At 40.5% G+C, this 23,905-nt stretch overlaps 1 protein-coding gene across 1 annotated transcript in view; it reads right to left on the bottom strand.

Annotated features, from left to right (window-relative positions):
• UGCG (UDP-glucose ceramide glucosyltransferase) overlaps nucleotides 1-23,905 on the bottom strand; it is a 40,096-nt gene that overhangs the window by 4,596 nt on the left and 11,595 nt on the right. The window contains exons 2-6 of the mRNA XM_047699766.1: nucleotides 15,381-15,522; nucleotides 7,788-7,890; nucleotides 6,710-6,811; nucleotides 4,822-4,934; nucleotides 1,046-1,224 (exon numbers count right to left, since the gene is read on the bottom strand). Coding sequence (XP_047555722.1) covers nucleotides 1,046-1,224; nucleotides 4,822-4,934; nucleotides 6,710-6,811; nucleotides 7,788-7,890; nucleotides 15,381-15,522 — 639 coding nt within the window. The remainder of the gene's footprint in view (nucleotides 1-1,045; nucleotides 1,225-4,821; nucleotides 4,935-6,709; nucleotides 6,812-7,787; nucleotides 7,891-15,380; nucleotides 15,523-23,905) is intronic.

Below are 23,905 nucleotides of genomic sequence, written 5' to 3'. Positions count from 1 at the left end.
CTACTGCTGGAAAAACTACCACCCCTCAGTCTACAGTTTAAGAAACTTAAAACACAGACATTCTGGAAGTACTAGGTGACGTGGGTTCTGTATTTCATAGCTTAGTCCCTGATCACTACTCAACAAAACCAAAACCAAAAACCACCAACTCAATCGTGGGCTGGGGGTATGTGTGACACGTGGGCATCGACAAGGCTATTCAGTAAGAAATGAAACAGAAAGCATCCTGTAGCTCATGGGAAACACTAAGGAACTATGAGCCACGTTGAATAATATCATTTAAGAATTTTAAAAGCACACCTCAATTTTTAAAATCTTATCTTTAGTAAATTATCACACAAGGCAATGAACCCCTTTAAAAGCAAACGGTTATCTTGTAACAGAGAGATGGTGTAAGTCATTCTGTGAATTGTTAGGTGGCTTCTTAGCAAAGCATCACATAATCTACCAAGAAATTCCAAAATGTGAAATCATATTCTTTCAATTTTCACCTGCTGGCTTATGACCACACTATTATTTTCAATTCTTCTAAAACACATAGAAATTCACATCTATAATAATGTAAATTTATAATCACAGAGAAGCTTCCTTTTAATGTCAAGCCACACTAAAGAATGTGAAAGAAGGGGCCCCTGGGTGGCTCAGTGGGTTAAGCCGCTGCCTTCGGCTCAGGTCATGATCTCAGGGTCCTGGGATCGAGTCCCGCATCGGGCTCGCTGCTCAGCAGGGAGCCTGCTTCCCTCTCTCTCTCTCTCTCTCTCTGCCTGCCTCTCCATCTACTTGTGATCTCTCTGTCAAATAAATAAATAAAATCTAAAAAAAAAAAAAAAGAATGTGAAAGAATCAGAACACTTATTTTCCTCACTCATTTCTTTCATAACGTATCTATGAATAATAGGAATCACTTCCTAAAAATATTAACCTATTCTGTACTCACTAGCAAGAAATGAAACAGCCCCTTAACCCATAAGTTTAACAAATACAATAAACCAACATAAGTCAGGTACTAAAAATACTACAGCCTGATGTAATTTAGTTTGCTTACCGGTCAGCTATGGCCTTGGCCATAAAGTAATCTTCAGCAATGTACTGGGCAAAAGCTATAAGCCCTCCTGCTTGATCTAACACATCCTTTCTCATTAAACAAGACATCCCCGTCACACATTTGAAGCCAGTTACATTGGCAGAGATATACGACCTTGGATGAGAAGTCCCAAAATATACCTGCCAAAACAAAAGCAAAAACATATATGTATAATTAGAATGTTATGTTAAAAGTATGGTAGCTATAAACTTTTTTTTTCCTAACGAACTTCCTTTAAGTATGACTGAGTATCTTATTATTCTTATATAAACTACATGAATAAAAGTTATTACAAAATAATGTTTACATGTAGAGGACAATCAGTAATTTCTTACTTGATGGACTATTCCTTTTTTTTTTAAGATTTATTTGTTTATTTTAGAGAGAGCGAGCGAGAGCAAGAGAGAGAGCATGTGAGCAGGGGGCAGTGGCAGAGGGAGAGAGTATCTCAGCGCACTTCGCACAGAGCAAGGAGCCCAATGTGAGGCTTGATCCCACCACCCTGAGATCATGACCTGAGCCGAAACCAAGAGCAGAGGCTCAACCGACCGCGCCACCCAGGTGCCCCTAGACTGACTATTCTTACTAGGACCGTTACGAAGAAAAATACACTTCTGGGGAAAAAAATTGTATTCTATTCTCAAATAAACACTGTGTTCTGTAAAGCTGCAAGATTCAAAGATTTATCCAAATAAAACTTCAATGGGATATAAAGTCAGATAGAAGTATCACTCATTGACATGTCAAATGTTAACAACTATCTGATACAGATGTAACTACACACACACACACCTACACATACAGGTATATGTATGTGACTGTATGTCATGTGTACTCACACATGCACACACACATGCAAACACCACCCGTAAGTATATCGACCTACAGGACAATCCTATTTTAATTCCTTTCATAGCTAGCTGCTTTCTGCCCGAGTCACCGAGCTTTTTCCCAGCTCCCCCAGTGTTATTTTTCAATGAATTTTCCATAAACAGGGTGGAGACCAAAATTCTTTCTCCCATTTTACTCCCCCTTTCCCTAGATATGCTTTGAAGTCATGAGCTATGCAAGTTGCTAAACCAGTGGTAGAATAAAATGGTCATCACCCTAATTATGAGACATAAAACCCTATTATTTACATCTGAGATATGCTGCCTTTTCTAATTAGCTTGAAAGGAGAAGGGTGATTTTTCTCAATGGCAGTAGCTATGCGCACAGTGTGGAACAAGGGAATTATCAGGAGTAATGAAGATGATGATTCTTGCTACCTACCCTATGTCCAGACTACAATGAACCTTTGGTGTTTGTGGGACTGAACTGAACCAAGTAAGAAAGACCAGAAGCCCATATCTTAATTCCTTAAGCAGTTACTATGTGGGGCTTTAAGAATGAGGTGGAAACAGGAACTATGTCAATGGCTCGCAGGATTTCTTTACAGACTGGAATAATCCTTCTACTTCCCTTCACTCTGAGTAAGGCGAAAGGGCCCTTTAAGGATTAAATTTAACCTAAGGGACTGACCGTGATCTGGGAGAGGATTACCACTGCCATACACATCAACTTGGATATTTCTTTCTTTTTTTTTTTTAATTTTTTTATTTTTTTCAGCATAACAGTATTCATTATTTTTGCACCACACCCAGTGCTCCATGCAATCCGTGCCCTCTACAATACCCACCACCTGGTGCCCCCAACCTCCCACCCCCCACCCTCAACTTGGATATTTCTAAAACAAAAATACAATGTAGCATATAAGAATAGAAACTATTTTATTTTAAAGTACCTACTCAGAGTTTCTCTCACTAAACAAAAATTCTGGTATTTAAAGACTTAACAATTTCTTACAATAGGACAAATATATTCATGGGCAATATTAAGAGCTCCTGGGTCCAATTGCCAGAGGTTAAATTCCACTCACAATGTACTTTTACCCTCTCAGATCTGTGGTAATCACAAGACTCCAATACAAAATAATGTAAGTGCAGATATGCTTAAAAGCAAGTTGATACGTTTAAAAGACTATAACAGTATATCCTTCCCTGATGACATTAAGGCAAGCTTTTCATCCTAAACGTGTAACAACCCAGGAATGGTTAAATCAGGCACAGAACATATGTATGATAGACTGTGATACAGTAAATAAAAATCACTTTTATAAGAAGTTACTAACGATATGGAGAAAAAGCTAATGATGTGACAAAAGTCAGATACACATTGCTTTTGGAGTACCATCTCAAACTGTTTTTAAAAATGCACATAAGAGGGGCGCCTGGGTGGCTCAGTGGGTTAAGCCGCTGCCTTCGGCTCAGGTCATGATCCCAGGTCCTGGGTTCGAGCCCCACATCGGGCTTTCTGCTCAGCAGGGAGCCTGCTTCCTCCTCTCTCTCTGCCTGCTTCTCTGCCTACTTGTGATTTCTCTCTGTCAAATAAATAAATAAAATCTTAAAAAAAAAAATGCACATAAGAAAAAAAAACAGAAACTTCCTCTAACTGGTAGGGTCATGGGTTGTTTTTTATTTCTTGTTTCTTGTATTTGTCCACAATCTATAGTTTCTGTTATAGGGTGAAGAGGGGGGAAAAAAAGGAAAATGCAAAGTAAGTTTCTCATGTAACTTTTAGAAATCTCTTTAAAAGAAAATCAAATAAGGGTGTCTGGGTAGCTCAGTAGGTTAAGCACCTGTCTTTGGTTCAGATCATGACCTCAGGGTCCTGTGATCCAGGACCACCCCCATGTCACGCTTTCTAGTCAGCCGGGAGTCTGCTTCTCCCTCTTTCTCTCCTTCTGTGCCACCCCCCCCCCCCCCCCGCGCCCACTAAGTTCCAGCACGCTCTCTTCTCTCAAATTTAAAAAAAAAAAAAAAAAGGTAGGACATCAAATGGATTTTATAATGATTTGTACAAATAATTTTCCCTTTTTTGTCTATTTAAAATACTCTGGGGACGCCTTGGGTGGCTCAGTCGTTAAGCATCTGCCTTCAGTTCAGGTCATGATCCCAGGGTCCTGGGATCGAGTCCCACATCCGGTTCCCTGCTCAGTGGGGAGTCTGCTTCTCCCTCTGCCTGCTGTTTCCCCTGCCTGTGCTCTCTTTGACAACTCAATAAATAAAGTCTTTAAAAACTAAAATATTCTGTGATATTTAAAAAAAGATGATTTTCATATTGGATCTCTGAAAGGACCACAGGCCATGTGCTTTTATGTAAGTCAGTAGTCTAGAACCTGACTCTAGAACTGAGGGAGATCCGTAAGGAGAAAGAATATACTGTGTTCAGCTGGTTATGAGACCACAAGGATGCTTCCCGTGCACATCCACTCACTGCCAGAGGGCAGTAACTTCAGCTGTGATTCCAGGCGCCCAAAGAGGTCTTCATTAATAAAACAACTGCTCTCGGGGTGCCGGGGTGGCTCAGTGGGTTAAAGCCCCTGCCTTCGGCTCAGGTCCTGATCCCAGGGTCCTGGGATCGAGCCCCACATCGGGCTCTCTGCTCAGCAGGGAGCCTGCTTCCTCCTCTCTCTCTCTATTTGTGATCTCTGTCAAATAAATAAATAAAATCTTTTTTAAAAAAAAGAAAGAAAGAAAACTACTACTCTCATCTTGAGGATGCCAGCAGGTTAAAACAGACTTAATTACAGTTAACTTCAGGAAGCTCATCCCAACTCTCACACTTAAACTAGTCTCAGGTTTCTGGTAGATGAGGGATGCGACAGTAAGAATATGACACATGACCATGATACTTACCTGTTCTAATGTGGCGGCAAAGCCCTGTCTGTCTGCCACATAAGGCAGACCATGAACCAGGCCTACTTTCTCCGTCATTTGGTTAACCATGTCAGTGAGTGTGTCTGGAATTACTACAAGACAAAAAGGTGACAAGGGAAAAAGAAAAAAAAAATTCCTTTTAGTAAAGCATCCACTAACGTGAAATGTATTTGTGAGATATTACTAAAGTCTTTTTTTATATTTGGATATAATAGAACTATTCTCCATCACTTTTCTAATTAGAATACAAAATCTCAAAAAAGGCATTAACACATGATAAGCTAATTTACATGATACATTTTCAGTCTAATATATACCTAACATGTATCAGAAACAGGCTATACCCTAAAAATGTTACTCCCCCTATTTAAGAACCTCCAAACCGGACTAGAGATAATGTGTCCTAACAGAAAAGGAACAGGAGCAAAGGTCAAAGGACCTCAGTCCTCATGCTGGTTCCTGCATTCTCTAACCACAGGAAATGAGCCTCCACTTTTCGTAGAGGGTATGAGATGTCCTATCTTGTCAAACTGCTAGCGGGAACTGAACGAGATGATACTCCACAGAGATGCATACATATGTTATGAAAACGTAATATATGATAAAAATAATTTAGGATAGCAAACACGAAGAATGACTGAGTGATCTGTAACAGTCCTGATGAATCAGGCAGGACACACTTCCATTAATTTTCAAATCTGCTTTTTAAAACTAATAAAAAGAAATTAAATCATGGTCCCCTCTTCAAATAGCAAACACCTCCTGTCTTTTTACATGACTTTACTTCCCTGAAGTCTTCACCAATGAAATCTACTCTATGAAAGTGTATCTGGACCTTCAATACACATCTTCTAGAGCCTTGGTTCTCCACGGCTGCCCTGCAGCGAACAGTTAGCCATGCTTAGAGCCAGTGTTTGGTGCTCCCAGCATTCAGTGTGTACAGGCCAGGGCTGCTGGCTCACCATCCCACACGGCAGCCTCCACAGCGGAATTACCCGGCCCCGAATGCCAAGGTTGAGAAACTGGTGGTGATTGGAATATAAATGTTTAGGGGCGCCTGGGTGGCTCAGTGGGTTAAAGCCTCTGCTTTCGGCTCACGTCACGATCCCAGGGTCCTGGGATCGAGCCCCACATTGGGCTCTCTGCTCAACAGGGAGCCTCCTTACCCATCTCTCTCTGCCTGCCTCTCTGCCTACTTGTGATCTCTGTCAAATAAATTAAAAAAAAAAAAATTAGAATATAAATGTTTAAAAATGCAAAGATGCAAATTATAATTTCAGCATGTAAACACCTTCCTACTAAAATAAGCCATGTACATATCCTGGTAATCTATTCACCTATTAATTTTGTCCCTTTGTGTGAGAGAGTATATTGTTGGTGCCAAACATATTAAAGCAGAAGATAAGGGTAGCATGAACAAGGCAAAATTGACAACTACGAAAAATCTTGTAAAAGGGACTGTAAAATGGACCATAACTTTTTTTTTAATAGCTGGAATTTTCTCTTCAAAGCAAAGATATTTTTATACATCTAACAGTCTAGGTTAGCATTAAAAAGTTCCTAATCTTAGGGTGCCTGGGTGGCTCAGTGGGTTAAGCCTCTGCCTTCGGCTCAGGTCATGATTTCAGCGTCCTGGGATCGAGCCCCGCATCGGGCTCTCTGCTCAGTGGGGAGCCTGCTTCCTTCATAAAAAAAAAAAAAAAAGTTCCTAATCTTACTAAGTATAACTTGACATTTTACCATAAATTAGAAGAAATAAATTACTTCATGAGGCAAACAAAAAGGACTGATAAATATATTTTCAGATTGCTTTTGGCATTTTATCATCGAAGGAATAGTTTTATGAAATAAGTAAAAAGAGGCTCACCTCGTATTCCACTATCACAAATCCATATCAGATCATACTTTGCAACTTCATACCCTGGCATTAAATTATTAATTTTAGGGTTAATGCCAACTTTTTTGCCACCTAGAAATGTAAAGTGCAACAGTGAAAGATTCATGAAACACTGAGAATATTTTCTAGAATACAAATACAGGGTAGAGAGAAGTGAAAAGTACTTTCATACATAATAATTTAAACAAACATACTTGTAACATTATGCTGTACGTTCCTTATTATTCACAGTATGTTTAGAAAGAAATTGTTCATTCTCAAAGGGAACTAATTTCTTTGAAAATGTATTAGGTTCAGTTTTTTAATTCTTAAATTAATGCATCAGTAGTATGAATCAATGTTTAATAGCAAGTATCTCTCTACAAGTCCTCAGAATAAGCCTATAGGCTTTTGAAAAAATCCTTTATACATAATATGTATGTATATTCTTTTTGTCATATCATAAAAGCAAATTCTCTCACTCACTCTCAATTACAGTGAATAAGATATAGAAAGGCCCAGGGGGCGCCTGGGTGGCTCAGTGGGTTAAGCCGCTGCCTTCGGCTCAGGTCATGATCTCAGGGTCCTGGGATCAAGCCCCGCATCGGGCTCTCTGCTCGGCGGGGAGCCTGCTTCCCTCTCTCTCTCTCTCTCTGCCTGCCTCTCTGTCTACTTGTGATCTCTCTCTGTCAAATAAATAAATAAAATCTTAAAAAAAAAAAAAAAAGATATAGAAAGGCCCACAGGTTGAAAATATTAAAGAAACAACAACAACAAGAAAAACCAGACTCTCATATCTGACTGAGAAAAACATTAACAGGGTAATGGCAGTGGGGGTGGGGGGTGAGGCAGTAGGGTTTTTGTTGTTGTTTTGTTAATTCCAGATATGAAAAAAAACCTGTGTTTTTAGAACTTAAGTTTTTTCAAAAGGATATAAACACATCCTACTGCTACTCTTAACATGCATAAAGCAAACATGCTAGTAACTTCACTCTAGTTTAATGCAAAGATTAATGATACTTAATACTATTAAAGCAAAAGGGTTGTTGCAGAATTAATTTTTACCTACCAATAAACAATCTAGCATCAACATTTGGATATTTCCCAAGAAGCTTCTTACATACATCAATGGCAGGATCATCGTGATCTTGTACACAAAGGAGGACTTCATACTAGTCAAAGAACACATTTTATGTAAATTAGTCTCTTACCAAAATAAGCACATTATTAGTATTTACTGACTGATAAAAAGGCATGAGGAAAAACAAGCAATGGTACACACAGAGTTTAGAAGTTAAGAGAGTACTCATAGTGGATGCAAACGCTTAAGACGTCAAGTGCTGCTTTAACAGAGAGCAGCTTCCCCCTGAACAGGGGCCTATTTGCAAGCAGAAGAGATAAGGAAAGGCCCGGCAGCCCTGACAGCTGAAGTCTTGACATTCCCAGATAGGCAGGACCTCAGAATTAAACTGCATCTCGAGCTTCTCCGTGGCCTCCATCACTGCAGCTTTACCAAATACTCACAGGGTGCCCAGGAGTGTAAAAGCAACATGGAAAGCAAACAAAATAAACACCCACTCTGTTCTCCAGAAGCTCGGTCTCTGAATTTATTATTTCATGAAGGTGTTATAAATTACATATCAACTCCCATTATGATTTAAAGGGTTTCCCCAAACTCTTCACATGAAAAGGACAAAGGGAGATTCGATTTTTGCTGTATAGTGAGTTTTGAAATAAAGTAGAATTTGATTGAAAATCTATCATCCTGGGGCGCCTGGGTGGCTCGGTGGGTTAAAGCCTCTGTCTTCAGCTCCAGTCATGACCCCAGAGTCCTGGGATTGAGCCCCACATCAGGCTCTCTACTCAGCAGGGAGCCTGCTTCCCCCTCTCTCTGTCTCTGCCTGCCTCTCTGCCTACTTGTGATCAGTCTGTCAAATACATAAATAAAATCTTAAAAAAAAAAAAAAAAAAAGGAAAGAAAATCTATCATCCTGAAAAGCATGGTTAGCCTTCTAACAATGGAAATACCCACGGTTCTATTCTGCTCAGTAGGTTAGGGAGTCATTTCTTTGCACTTAGACTGCCTATGTCTGTTACCCTGGGATATTTACTTAAAGTAGAGAATACTGGGCCCCACTCTAACTTTTGAATTAGAACTCGGGGATGATTCTGACATGTAGCCAGGTTTATCAAATCTTGAGCATTTAACCTTTAAGCTACCATTTAGTAAACTACTAAGTTTTTAAAAAGTATTTGCTTGGGGCACCTGGGTGGTTCAGTGGGTTAAAGCCTCTGCCTTCGGCTCAGGTCATAATCCCAGGGTCCTGGGATGGAGCTCCGCATCGGGCTATCAGCGGGGAGCCTGCTTCCCCCCTCTCTCTCTGCCTGCTTCTCTGCCTACTTGTGATCTGTCAAATAAATAAATAAAATCTTTAAAAAAAATAAAAATAAATTTAAAAAAAAGTATTTGCTTTCACATACAAAGATGCTACTATAATATTTTATGGGCTAAGTATTCTAAGCAGTAATTTTTTTTTTTCAAGAGTGCTGCTAAATTCATGCTGACTCTGACAAATTTCCTACCAATTCTCTTTGTAATATGGGGTGGGCATTTTTAAGCAGAGGAGGGAGGTTAATTATGTCCACACACACAAAAAAATCTATGTGTCCTAAAAAATAAAAAGAGCTAAGGACATAACTTTTTAAGTGTCTAACATACAGGGACTAGCTCAGGTAAATGGGAAACCCAGCAAAAACTGGCAATATAGAAATTAGTGACTGAGTATGAAAAGGGCCAGGACTAAAGTCAAAGAAGGTAACACGATTTTTTAAGTGAAAGAAAGAAAATGTTTTCTCAATAATTAAGTAGGGGGGAAAACAATTTATACTTCCCTCATACTTTCTACCTACTATTATTATACATTCTATCAACTACCTACCTACCGGCTGATGATGACGGACCAGAACTGCCACTCAGGAGGTACTGAAAATAACTTTACAACTACCCAGTCTCCAGGGACCAGATAAAAATCTGAGTATGGGAAGGACACCACTCTGGCCACACCCTTGAACTTCCCAAAGGGTTGACTCTTAAGTCCTATAAAGCATCAGTCATCCTCCCAGCCCGACTCTCAAAACAATGTCTGGCTGAACCTCCCTAAAGACATTGACCTTAACAATGAAGATCAGAAAGATTAAGTGAACTTCCAAAGGGTAAACGTAACTATTGGCTTTCGTACTAGAGCAAGCTGTTCAGCCAGGCTCGCAGTAACGAATTCCTCGTTTTTCCAAACACCACATGGTTTCTTTAATGCTTTTATAATTTATGCTGTTTTGCAGATACGAGCGAATGCAGTGAAAGGAAATGTTCGTAAGTGATATAATTCCATAAAATATAATCAAAAAGTTAGTCTTAGCTTTTTTCCCCTAGCAAAAGAAAACTTTGAAGAATATAGTTCTAGAAATGATTTCAAAGGAGGCAGAGTTGACCTTTCTTCAAATGCAAGATTTAAAGTTTTTATTTTAGGGGCACCTGGGTGGCTCAGTCAGTTAGGTGTCAGCTCAGGTCATGACCTCAGGGTCCTGAGAGCAGGAGTTCTACACGGGGCTCCGTGCTCACGGGGAGTCCACTTGAGATTCTCTCTCTCTCCCTCTGTCCCTACACCCCCACATGCACTCTCTAAAATAAGTATCTTTAAAAAATTGAAGTTTTTATTTTTACTGATTATACCTCTTAAAATGAAAATCAAAAACCTCCTGATTAGCCAGAGTGCAAATAAAACTCAATTCACATTATCTAAGAAATGTTCAGATTCTTACTAAACATGTAACTTTTGCTTGTTTCTGATACTGAAAATCGTACCAAATAAGAGGTAAGCATTTCACATATTTTCTAAAGTATTCGATTTTAACCTGGAGTTCATTTTTCAGCTATGATAATCACCTGTGCCTTCAGTCTGATCGAACATTTATTTGCTAGGAATCTCTGTAATTGAATACTTAAGTCACTCCAACTACCCTGCAACTGGCCAGACAGAACGTATCAAATTGGTTAAAGGCTTTTTTAAAGGATACAAAAAATTTCTTCTGAAATTATTTTTAAAAGACTATCTATTTAATTTAGACAGAGAGAAGGGTGCGTGAGATGGGGGTGGGGGAGAGGAACACAGGGAGAGGGACAAAGTAGACTCTGCACGAAGAGCCTGACATGGGCTCGATCTCATGACCCCAAGATCATGACCGAGTTGAAATCAAGAGGCAGAAAGGCTTAGCTGACTGAGCCACCCAGGCGCTCTTGGATATTTTTGTATTATCTAAAGGATTGGGCAGAAGTATGTATGTTCAAAAACATGTTTATTAAAAATATTATACTTTAGGGGTGCCTGGGTGGCTCAGTGAGTTAAGCCTCTGCCTTCAGCTCAGGTCATGATCTCAGGGTTCTGGGACTGAGGCTCCACGGTGGGCTCTCTGCTCAGTGGGAAGCCTGCTTCCCCCTCTGTCTCTGCCTGCCTCTCTACCTACTTGTGATCTCTGTCAAAATAAATAAATAAAAAAATCTTAAAAATATTACTCTTTAAAAATATCTCAAGAAAACACTTACTTTATGGATTTGAAAGGGCTGTAAGATATAGTGAATTCCATTATAAATCAGTATAGTATGAATACATAAAGCCTAGTAATAAACCCCAGAGTAGTTTAAATGAGAAGGTTAGTGTTCGACAACCCTTTACTAAGGTTACTATACATATAGCTAAAGTGGCTAATTTTCCGTTTTCTTTCTCAAACAGTGCAACAACTAAAAGGCTGAGGACAGGAGAGGTGTAGGAAATCCACAAACAGGGATTCAGCCCTTTGATATTTAAGAATTGAGTATCTGAAAACAGCAATAATTATGAATGCTACTTTTCAGCTTTTACGAATAAATTCATATGCATGAATAAATTACGATGCAGGTATATAAGTAACATTAGAAAAACCCCACTGATTCAGCCCTGTAGACATTAGGAATATAAACTGTGTACTACAGCAAACAAGATAAAACATTCTCTTAACATAGAAAACTGTTTGGGGCGCCTGGGTGGCTCAGTGGTTTAAGGCCTCTGCCTTCGGCTCAGGTCATGATCCCGGGGTCCTGGGATCAAGCCCCGCATTGGGCTCTCTGCTCAGCGGGGAGCCTGCTTCCTCCTCTCTCTCTGCCTGCCTCTCTGCCTACTTGTGATCTCTGTCAAATAAAAAAAGAAAAGAAAAGAAAACTGTTTTAATGACATTAATTATATTGCATATCAAGTAGGAATATCTTGAATTGTTCTACAAATAACTACACATCTTTTTTTTTCATAAGATTTTATTTATTTATTTGACAGACAGAGATCACAAGTAGGCAGAGAGGCAGGCAGAGAGAGAGAGGAGGAAGCAGGCTCCCTGCTGAGCAGAGAGCCAGAAGCTCGATTCCAGGACCCTAAGACCATGACCTGAGCCGAAGGCAGAGGCTTAACCCACTGACTCACCCAGGTGCCCCACTACACATCACTTTTACAGAAAAATTTTATGATGCTATTTGGATGACAGCAGAATATGAATTTTCTGACATAACATATTTAGACCCCAAATGCCTCGAACATTCTCTGGCATAGAGTGATTAATACACTTATTAAGTTAATGCATTCATCCTTAGGATAACTTCTGAGTGAAAGACAGATGCCAGGAAGGAGATGTTTTGTAAGAACACAGCTCTGAATTCAAAGTCTAGACAGGTAACGTTATATACTTCTTTATTTTCAAGAAATTGTCTCTACAGTTTTCCAAATTTACTTGGCAAATTCCTATCTTGCAGATTTACTAGTTTCACCAAGTATGTTGTGCTTGGTCTTCTGAAAATGGATTTGCTTTTCTGTCTTCTCTAATTCTTTGTTTAGAAGACCATTCAGTAAGAAATAATTCCTGTTAAGGATAACTACACCACCGGCAACAAAGAGTCCAAACATGGCACCAGACTTGTAACATTTTAAACCAATTCTATATTTGCAAAAAGAAGGGGAAAAAAAAACCACCACTATTACCACAGCCTCATTCTTGTAATAACTCTGATCATTTAATTTAAAAACTCTTCATATGGCCAGAATTTACTAACGTAAAGCTGGCTGCTGCTTCTTCCCTCTGTGGCTAAATCTACCCCCAAAATGCAGTCTATACTGAGCCAAGCTAAGTGCTCAGTTTTGCAGAAAATCAATTATATGACTTTTTCATTCTTATTTTTTTTTTTTACCCCCCAAGGAATAAATATCCAAAAAAGTGGATTGGGGCTCCTGAGTGTCCCAACTCTTGGTTTTGGCTCAGGTCATGATCTCAGGGTCCTGGGATGGGGCCCCAAGTCAGGCTTCGCACTCAGTGCAGAGTCTCCTTAAGGTCCCTGCCCCCACCCCATTGATGCGTTCTCTCTCTCAAATAAATAAAATCTTAAAACAAAACAACCCGAAATAGTGGACTGACAAGATATGTCAAGTACAGAAATGTTTCAGGGCAATTAGTACAGTAACGATTCTCACCAAAATTTAAGCCCAAAAATTCAGGGCAAGTACCAGTAGTAAATCTTCTTGCACGTACCCCAAATTAAATAAAAGTTATGAACTTCAACATGTTCTTTTTCTAGAGTGGTCTATAATGTTCTGAATCAAATTAGCAGGAAAATTGTATGTCCGGACTGAAACCAGACATACTTCTGGAAAACAACGTTCGCCCTCGACAAAAAGCCAATAGTAAAGTGTGCTGGGCCTGGCAGTCACACAAATATTCGTTTCAGGACTACATGCCTCCTGGGTGACACAGCCACTTGCCTGTTCACACTCAGATTTGTGGGATTTCAGTGGTTTAACTTCAGTTTCCTGTGGAACATTTGCCACTGGGCTTGGTCTTTTTAAAAAGCCAATAAAAATGCCATGAGGTCCAAGTTTTCCTTTAGATTACAGGTCCTTAGCACTTTCCCTCCACTTTCTTTATTTTCTATTTACACAGCTAACAAACAGTACTTTTATAATTAATAAAGTTCTGAAAAAAAGAATAAAAACGATCTCTTATATATGTGGCTCTTCATTTTATAGTACGTATCAAAACCATTTTCTCCATGATCAATTTAAATACCTCAATGACAAAAATAGGAAAAGCAAAAACTAGAGCTCTTGAGATAATATCAAATTGTAATTAAAAACAAACAAACACTTCATTCAGAAGAAGAAATCAACTATTGACTTATCCCAAATGTTCAGGATTAATGGATACTATATTCCTGGGTTATTCTTAGACACTCTTTCTACAACTAAAGCCCACACTAACTTCCATGACCAATTCAATTCCATGACTATCATCTCCCAAGGACCCGAAATAAAAGGTCCATAACCAAATTCTGAGAGTGGGTGAATGGGGGAAAAGGGTGGGATGATGATTAAACAACTGAAATGTGACATTAAATTTCACAAGGACAAATATATGATTCTAGCTTATAATCAATAAAATATTTAATAATAATGAATATTTTTCAGTAGAAAAATTCTCTTTGCATTTACTTACATAAGGTTTAAAAACCTTGCATTTTTCTTATTGTAAAACTTATTTTGCAATTAATTTATTTGTATCATTCTTTCTAAATTACAAAAGGACACTTTCTCTACTTTTAGTTTGAAAAAATCAAGTATGAATCTTATTTTTAAAAAATTACATATTCAATTTATTGGATAGGTACTGCATGCATGAATCAGAGCTCTAAAATTATTAAATACATACACACACACACACACACACAAACTAGAAGAAATAACCATTTTGCTTCAAATTAGCTTCAAATACCTAGACTTCCAAAATTTAAAAGCACTAATATAAAAAACAATACTAAAAAATTAACCAAATTATACTCATGTCTACATACTTAATAAGAGTTATATTAAGGCTACATCACATCTGTGTCTTCTCTATTCTTTTTCATTGATGCTACCGAGAAAAGTACAAGCTAAAAGGAAAGAAATGAGTGTGAAAACCTGTCACCATGAGAAGTGTGGTGTGTGTATTATTTTCCTTCTCACAATTTCAGATGTCCTAAAGAAATAGGAGGGGAAGAGCCTCCACATGGCAAAAACTATGGACAAACTGAGACACTGAGGGTCAAAACAGACACAAGCAAATAGGGACCAAGGAGGAAAATTCACATGGACCGAAAAATCAAGCAGCTACCTGCTTGAAAGGTAAAGACACATTCAAAAGCAGTGTTTCAAGCAATTTTAAAAGCTGCAATAAAGCTAGATACATAATCTCTTGACTTAGTAAGTTGTCCTAAGAAACTACAGGTTGAATATTAAAGGGAAGAGATTAAAAAGAGGGAGCACCTGGGTGGCTCAGTGGGTTAAGCCTCTGCCTTTGGCTCGTTCATGATCTCAGGGTCCTGGGATCGAGCCCCGAATTGGGCTCTCTGCTCAGCAGGGAGCCTGCTTCCGCCATCTCTCTGTCTCTGCCTGCCTCTCTGCCTACTTGTGATCTCTGTCTGCCAAATAAATAAATAAAATCTTAAAAAAAAAAAAAAAAGATGCCTCTCTAAGCATTTACCACAAGAGAAAAGCCCCCCCCCCAAAAAAAAAGAGGTCTCACCCATACCTAATGAGTACAAGGTTGTACTTACTTTGGGGTAATCCAATTCGAAGAAGGTCTCCAAGTTGTTGATTAGGTTAGGATCTACTCCTTTCAGTGGCTTTAGAAGAGACACGCCTGGGAGCTTGCTGTATGGCTGTTTGTCTGTTGCCTTCTTGTTGAGGTGTAATCGGCTAAAAAGCAAAGAAAGGATGTATACATCATTTCTGGAGAACACATTAGTGCTAATTCAGCCTATCAAGCAATTACTAAATTCGGGTGTCTGGGTGGCTCAGTGGGTTAAGCCACTGCCTTCGGCTCAGGTCATAATCTCAGGGTCCTGGGATCGAGTCCCGCCGCATCAGGCTCTCTGCTCAGCAGGGAGTCTGCTTCCCGCCCCCCCCCCCCCCCCCCGTCTCTCTGTGCCGGCCTCTGTGCCTACTTGTGATCTCTGTCAAATAAATAAAATCTTTAAAAAAAAAAAAAAAAAGAAGAAGAAGAAATTACTAAATTCTCAGTTTTAAAAAGCTATCTGAAAATGAAGGAAAGTAACCAGATAAATGTCTAGTTTAGGAAAACCGGAACTAAGCAGAATGAATGTTCAGATGAAGCCTGGAGCTTAAGACTGTGGTTTATGCTTCGAGAACTATGCCCAGCAGAGAGTACGCAGCCAATAAATAAATACATGGTGAAGAAATGAATTATAGTTAGCCCACATATTAACTGCCCTTCCTCCCAGCCTGCCATCTATGTGGACCAAGAACTGCAACAGTAGTGGGGGGGGGTCCTTATCTTCCCCAGAAAGAGGGAGAAATGTAACCAGAAAAATCTGAGAAATATTTGTAAGAAGCAGTCCACACAACACACAACTGAAAGAAGCACGACACTGCCAGCATGGCAAGCTGGGATAACTAGCAGACCTCCTGATATTCACAAGATCAGAACGGCAGGAGTGGAATAGAGTGAATTTCAAAGTTAAGGGGAAAAAAAATCTCTATGGGCAAAATGTCTCTTAATGACATTGGGAGATATATCGGTGCCACCAAAACACAAGTCAGTTGGCCAAGGTTCTCTGAGCTGGTCCATCCCCAGGGTACGACAGCACAGGGCTCCTAAGGAGGGAAGCCATGCCGCTTAATGAGAGAATGTGCCCTGGTTAATGTTCGTGGCGTGAAAACAAAGAGAAGAGATGCCTTTCGGCAGAGTGGTGATGTTTCTAAAGGAAGTCACTGAAGTCTTTCCTCTTTCTTATAAGCAAGTCTCCAAGCACTCAACAGTAATTAGAGGTTAGAACAATCACGGGACCATGCGCTAGATATTTTAAGAACACGTTCTTCCACATTTTAACATCTCTGAAATCGAAGGCATCTTAACAATTGGTGGCAGCCAGATGGCAGTCCTAAATTAGTAGCATGAAAACCAACCAACGAAACCTTCTTGAAGATCAAGAAAACGCCAGCATCAATGCATCTCTGATTTGATGAAATACACTATTAATCCATGAATGACTTCTGAAAGTACACCACTAACGTCAGGCAGAGCAGTGAGCCATGTGCTCATGCTCAGCTAATTGAAGGGCAGGGATGTGCCACAGAGAACATCTGATGATTCAGATAAGGCCACAAGACATTTCACAGAAAGAAAACAGGTTACCTACAATGGAAAACATTTAAAGCAGTAAGAGATTTTTTTAAAGAACAAGATGGTATCACCATCAGATCTACAGCCCCCAAAAGCTGGAAAATAATGGGGCACCATTTTCAATAGTGCTACACGGTACAGTTAGTGCGCAAGTTGTTTTACTGGTCTGCCATGAGAAGAAATGGAAAGAAAGCGTTTAGAAACATTTACAGCAATCTGACATTTACATGCCATCCAAGCACGTGATCAGTTTTTTTTTTTTAAAGATTTTATTTATTTATTTGTCAGGGACAGAGGGAGAGAGAGCGAGCGAGCACAGGCAGACAGAGAGAGAGGCAGAGGGAGAAGCAGGTTCCCTGCCGAGCAAGGAGCCCGATGTGGGACTCGATCCCAGGACACTGGGATCATGACCTGAGCCGAAGGCAGCCGCTTAACCAACTGAGCCACCCAGGCGTCCCTCAGTATTTATTTTTATTGTAGTTTATCGAAGTATCAGTCCGTGCCAGACTGGAAAAATTTTAAAGAGCTGATCCTCTGCCATAGATAGTTTGGAAAATATTCACCTAGCAAGTTCATCGAGAGGCTGGACAGAGGTAAAAACCACGATCTAAAATTTATACAACGACTGGGGCACCTGGATGGCTCTGTTGGTTAAGCGTCCGAATCTTGATTTCAGCTCAGAGGTCATGATCTCAGGGTCATGGGATTGAGCCTGTGCTCATGAATATGGAGCCTGCTTAGGATTCTCTCTCTCCCTCCTCTAACCCCACACACATGCATGTACTCTCTTTCTCTCTCTCTCTCTAAAAAGATAAAATAAGGGGTGCCTAAGCAGCTCAGCTGGCTAAAAATCCAACTCTTGATTTTGACTCAGGTCATGATCTCAGGTTATGAGATGGAGCCTGCTTCAGATTCTCTCTCTTCCCCCTCCCCAACGCTGCCACTCTCACATGCATGCATTCTCTCTCCAAAAAAACAATAAAAATAAATAAAACGAAATTTATATAACCACAAAAATGACCACTATTCCATACCTAACAAAATGGCAGACTGGAGATATTTGGAGAAACCTATCCAATACAGAACATACAGACTGCTGGAGAAAAAAAAGTTCTATATATTTAATTGATTGACAGTAATATTCACACAGTTCAAATCACTGAAGATATTATAACAGGTCACATGAAAGAAGTCTCCCTGTCACCCCTGCCCCCCAGGCTCAGCATTATTAGTTTCTTACTCATCTTTCCACAAACTTTAAAAAACAATTGCATATACAAGCCAACACACACATACAAATTCTTCCATAATATTTATAATGTTTAACATAGATGCATTAAAAGCATGTTTTAAAATACGTAACAGAACTGTTAGGAAAATAAAGGAATCTCCCAGGTCGGAAATGAGGAGAAATCTCTGAGGGAGAGCTGGCTGCTTGGCCCAGGGCCATCTGTTGGTCCGTGATGATCCAGAGGTGGAGATAAGCCTGAGACAAGAATGAGGGAACTCTGTTCTGTCCACCTTGTGGTAATATGGAATCTCTGAAAGGCAAAGTAGAAAAATGCTGGCCCACAGTAGGAAGATGGGGATGTTGCCTTCTTAGATTCACTCCTGAATAAAGTGGAATAAAAGGAAAAAGTCTTCCAAGAGAACACCCAACCACATGGGTTTGGAACCCATAAGACAAACTACCTGCGCTGCTTGAACAAAACCCGAGAAATAAAAATTATAATCACTGACACTAGAAACTCAACAGACAGGACAGAAGAATGCATATACAGTTCAAAAGAGAACTGGAGAACTGGAATCTAGAGTCAAAGAAATTATTCAGGATGGGCCACATCCTGAAGGCACAAAGAGAATGGGACCCAAAGACACTGAAATCATGGAACAGTTTGAGACATGGAGGATAAAATAAAAAGGCCTGAAATCCCAGGAATTTTTCATCTCTTCCCACTGCATGATCATTAAGTGCTATTAAATTCATCAAAACATGCACGAGTTCATGACCGATACAGAGAAACCCAGCCTACTAACCCACTGAATTTGGCAAGTCTTCAGATTAAAAACAACAAAGGTAACTTAAACAGTGTTAAATAGTCTAGAATTGATTCCATTTCCCCTTTCCCTTCTTCTTAAGACATTTTACTTTAAATGCTAATACAGATATACCTTCTATCCTTTGGAAATCTTTTCATATCAAGAATGCAATATTTTATCAGACACATTCTGACTCACCCAACAGCAATGAAGCTGTTTCCAGGTTTATGATGAAGAGAACTGGTTAATACTGTATCAGAAATTTCTACTCAAAATAACGATAACCCAGACTGTATCATGGGACCTTTAAAAAAAATCCCCATTTGTGTTTCTCCCATATCTATCTCTCCTCTCCCACCCCCCAGTATTTCATACCCCAAGGCGTCATCTCATGGAGTGTATCCTAGGACACAGGAATCCTACTTTGGAGAATACTGTTTCGATTTACGTAACACAACTGACAAAGCCCCTTGTTACAAATTAGGTGAAATGTTTATCAAAAACAGTAAAATACCCATTAAGTCACACACAAAATCACTCGGCACTGTGCTTACCACACAGTGGTGTTCCACGACTACTTAGCAATTCCCCCTCCTGAACAATCACTTTTGAACCCCAAATGTACACCAGCCATCATCCTGTGCACTGGTGATAATGGCAATGAACAGGGGAATTCCTGACTGTCCAGGGGCTGCAGTCGTATGGGGGAGTCGCACACGTACAGAAGCTCTTCCCCATATAAAACTGTTATAGTCAACCAAGCTATGTTCTAAAGCAAGAAATAGATTAACTTGGCCTGCCACCTGGAGAAATGATGCTGGTGGGTGCCTTGGCCATAGCCAGTGTTTTGTAAACCAATCAGTATTTTTCAAAATATGATCAATAGCCTGTCTGCCCAGAGTCTCAACAAGTGGCCTGAGTGGTGGAGTCCTCCAAGTGGGGTGGCTCTGACAGGATCTACAAGGGTTACTGGTTTCAAACCAGTGTTAACTTTGGTATCTCAGGGCAGGGGGTCCGGATCACTCAGAACTGAACTTGAGCCCAACGCATCCACACGCCGGCCACGGCTTTACCATGGGTGCCCATTGCCACCACTGGCCTAAAGCAGGTGACTTGCTTTCTGTCAGGATCCTTCAGGTTCTACACTGGGAATCCAGTTCTTCCTCCCCATCATGCATTTGGCTTGCGGGCCTGTCCTTCTTTTAGAAGGTGGAGGACAGTATTTTTTATTGATGGATAACACACATACAGCAAAGACCACATGTAAGTATACAGCACAATGAATCTCCTCAGAGTGAAACACGCATGTAACCAGTGTACCCAGATCAAGAAGCAGAATATTCCCAGAACCCCAAAAGCCCTTGGCATGTCCCCAACTAACTACCCTCCTCCTCAAGGGTAACCACTATCCTGACTTCCAACACACTAATTCTACCAGCATTAAAATTTTATCTAAATGGAATCCCACAGGATGTACTCATTTGTGTCTGGTTTCTTTGACTTCAATGTTTGTGAGACTCATCTTTGCTGTTACATTTAGTTATAATTGATTCACTTTTTAAAAAAGATTTATTTATTTTCAAGAGGGAGCGTGGGCAGCGGGAGAGGGATAAAGAACCTCAAGCCAACTTTGCAGAGCATGGGGCCTGACACAGGGCTCGAGATTACGACCCCGAGATCATGACTTGAACCCAAACCAAGAGTCCGACGCTCAACCGACTGTTTCACTCAGGTGCCCCTAGTTCTTTCATTCTTATTACAGCACGTATTCCTTATATTAATACACCACACTTTATTTAGTTACCTTCCGTTGGTGGGCGTTTGGGTTATTTCCAATTTGGGCCTAATACACACATAGTCTGCAGCCTTGTCTCTGTCCTTACAAAAGTATCAAAAACCCTGGCCTAAACCCCACCCCACCCCTGGACTTAAAATTTTGGACAAGATGAAGAAACAGGGACTGGATTTGCTTGCCCACCTGAAGCAATTTTTTAAAAATCAGACGTTTGGTTTTTTTTAAGATTTTTTATTTATTTGACAGAGATCACAAGTAAGCAGAGAGGCAGGCAGAGAGAGAGGAGGAAGCAGGCCCCAATCGGAGCAGAGAGCCCAGTGTGGGGCTCAATCTCAGGACTCTGAGATCATGACTTGAGCCGAAGGCAGAGGCTTAACCCACTGAGCCACCCAGGCGCCCCTGGAAAACAATGTTTTTTTTTAGATAACTGGACATAAGTGAAGGAAGACACGGGCTCCTACGACATGGAAAACAAATGAAGTAAGCTCTCCAATTGCCCCAGCTTACTGCCTAGAAACAATTTCCAGGCCAGGGGACAAGTGTTTTTCAAAATTTACATATATAATGTCCAGAGGTAAAAGCTGCAGCTTAATGGACCAGTTGCAGAACTGCAGAATCTGTATTTTCACAAGCATCCCAAATGATTCTGACGCAGGCCAGCAGTGAGCCACATTACAGTAGACTACAAATTCTCCAGGCTCCAGCAAAAAAATAATAAACAGTACATGTATCTCAATTAAGAAAAAAAACACCTACTAAATAAGAGTAAATAAACATATACAGAGCTCAGAAGGTAAGGATAGTTCAGAGATAAAAATATGGAGCGCTCCAGAGTTTGTTAAATACATGAGCTCTCGCGGGCAGAGCGTGCCATCAGCAGTTAGCCACAGATCAATGTAGCAGAGAGAGGGCCGGTCATGCACAAAGGGGACTATAAGTGAGTAACCCAAGAAGCAGAAAGGCAGGAAGAAAGGATTTAGTAAAGAAGGCTTTATTTGACTAAGCTGTTTCTCTTTTTGAAAGTGTTCAAGGGGGGCACCTGGGTGGCTCAGTGGGTTCAGCCTCTGCCTTTGGCAGGTCATGATCTCAGGGTCCTGGGATCGAGCCCCGCATTGGGCTCTCTGCTCAGCAGGTAGCCTGCTTTCCCCTCTCTCTCTGCCTGCCTCTCTGCCTACTTGTGATCGCTCTCTCTCTTCCCCTGTCAAATAAATAAATAAAATCTTAAAAAAAAAAAAAAAAGTGTTCAAGGAAGAGCAACAGTGAATGCAGCTGAGAGGTCAAGACAAGAACTGGAATTTTCCCCTGACTGTGTGGACTTGGGGCCCTTGGAGCACCGTGGGCAGGGGCAGGTCATTGAAAACAGGCTGAGAAGCAAATGAATGAGAAGTGCAATGTGGTAACAGTTTCTCCTGAGATCTGATCTGAGTAAGTTACTCTGGCCAAAGGAACTAGATGGAGAAAGGTTTTTCAGTTTAATTTTGGAAAAATAATTTTCTTCTTTTTATTTTTTTAAAGATTTTATTTATTTATTTGAGAGAGAGAGACAGTGAGAGAGAGCATGAGCTAGGAGAAGGTCAGAGAGAGAAGCAGACTCCCCGTGGAGCTGGGAGCCCGATGCGGGACTCGATCCCGGGACTCCAGGATCATGACCTGAGCCAAAGGCAGTCGTCCAACCAACTGAGCCACCCAGGCGTCCCTAATTTTCTTCTTTAATACCTGAGCACACAGAGTAAGGGGAACAAGCCAGTCAAAGGTAAAGAGAGAGCATTTAAAATAATTCATGGCACGCTGGGACCCACGGTGTGGAGCAGGAGTCAGGAAAATCTGACAAGACTGAGGTAGAAGGGTGAAGAGTTTGAGGAGGTTCTGCCAGTAATGGGTGACAGGGGCTAAATAAAGAAAGAAAGCTCTGCCAGACAGCGCTGAAGGCTCGGCGGAGATCTGAGACCATGAATGTGTCATAGTACTAACCCACGTGGCTGTGTGCTTGCCCTCTGCGGGATTTTGAAAGTTGAGAAGCTATAAATTGTAAGATGGGCTCAGGATAACAAGGCAGACTGATAGGAGGGAAGGCGAGGGGCAAGCTGATGGAGTGATGAACTCTGAGCTCTGGCGAGAGGGAGAATCCAACAAAACCAAGAGATAACAGGTGGAGGCCGCAACTGCGGACAGACAGCCTAGGGCGGTTGTTCTCAGCCTCGACTGCACAAGAAAATCACCTGAGGCTTTATTTAAAAAAAAAAAAAAAAAAAAGCCTGCTGCTCAGACCGTTAAATCAGAATGTCTAGGGCTAAGACCCAGGTAAGCAGTTTGTTTTTTAAGGCCTCCCCTGGGGACTCCAAAGGGAAGGCCGAGCTGAGAACCATGGACCTGGGAAGACTAGGTAACTGTGCGAAGAGAAGGACGCAAGAAGGGCTGGAAGCGAAGGAAGATCAGAAGTTCCAGGACGGCGGAGAACAAGGCAGCGGCAAAGCAGCAGTTCAAGCGGCGTGAGAATGGGAAAAGCTGCAGAAAAGGAGTAGGGGGTCCCTCCACAGAACTCTCAGTGTCGCCAGTTATCAGAACCTCGAGACAAAGTCCCGCGCAGATACTCTATCCCTGTGGATTACTTCCCGGGTTATTTTTAGGTTATCACTGGCCATACAGAGCAGCACGCTGGTTTCAGAGACCGGGCTGGAGCAGGTCGCCTGGATTTTTATGCGAGTTTCACAGCAAAGTAACTGAGTATTCTTGGGTAAAATACTTATCTCATTTTTTTTTAAAGTGTGGACAATTAGTAGTGAGAAATAGAGGAGACTGAGCCACAGAGTAAGCATTCAGTGATAGCTAGTACTGTCAATTTTTTTTAAAACAGCTAATTTCAAGGACATTTCCCACTTCTCGGAGTTACCATAGTTCACTTCTCTGAGTTACCATAATTCTAGTAAGAGATTTAGAATTGTCAAACATTGATGAGGCTTATATACCAGAATGGAAGAACTGGAAACTCATATATATATTTAAAGATTCTTTCATAGATATTTAAATATTAAGCCATTATGTTGCGGTTTTTAAATATATTTTTATTTTTTTAAGATTTTGTTTTTAATTCATCTCTATAC

This window comes from Lutra lutra, chromosome 13, assembly GCF_902655055.1.
Source record: "Lutra lutra chromosome 13, mLutLut1.2, whole genome shotgun sequence".
Classification (NCBI taxonomy): domain Eukaryota; kingdom Metazoa; phylum Chordata; class Mammalia; order Carnivora; family Mustelidae; genus Lutra; species Lutra lutra.
Note: the sequence above shows the minus strand (reverse complement) of the source record. Positions and strands in the feature narration are given on the sequence as shown.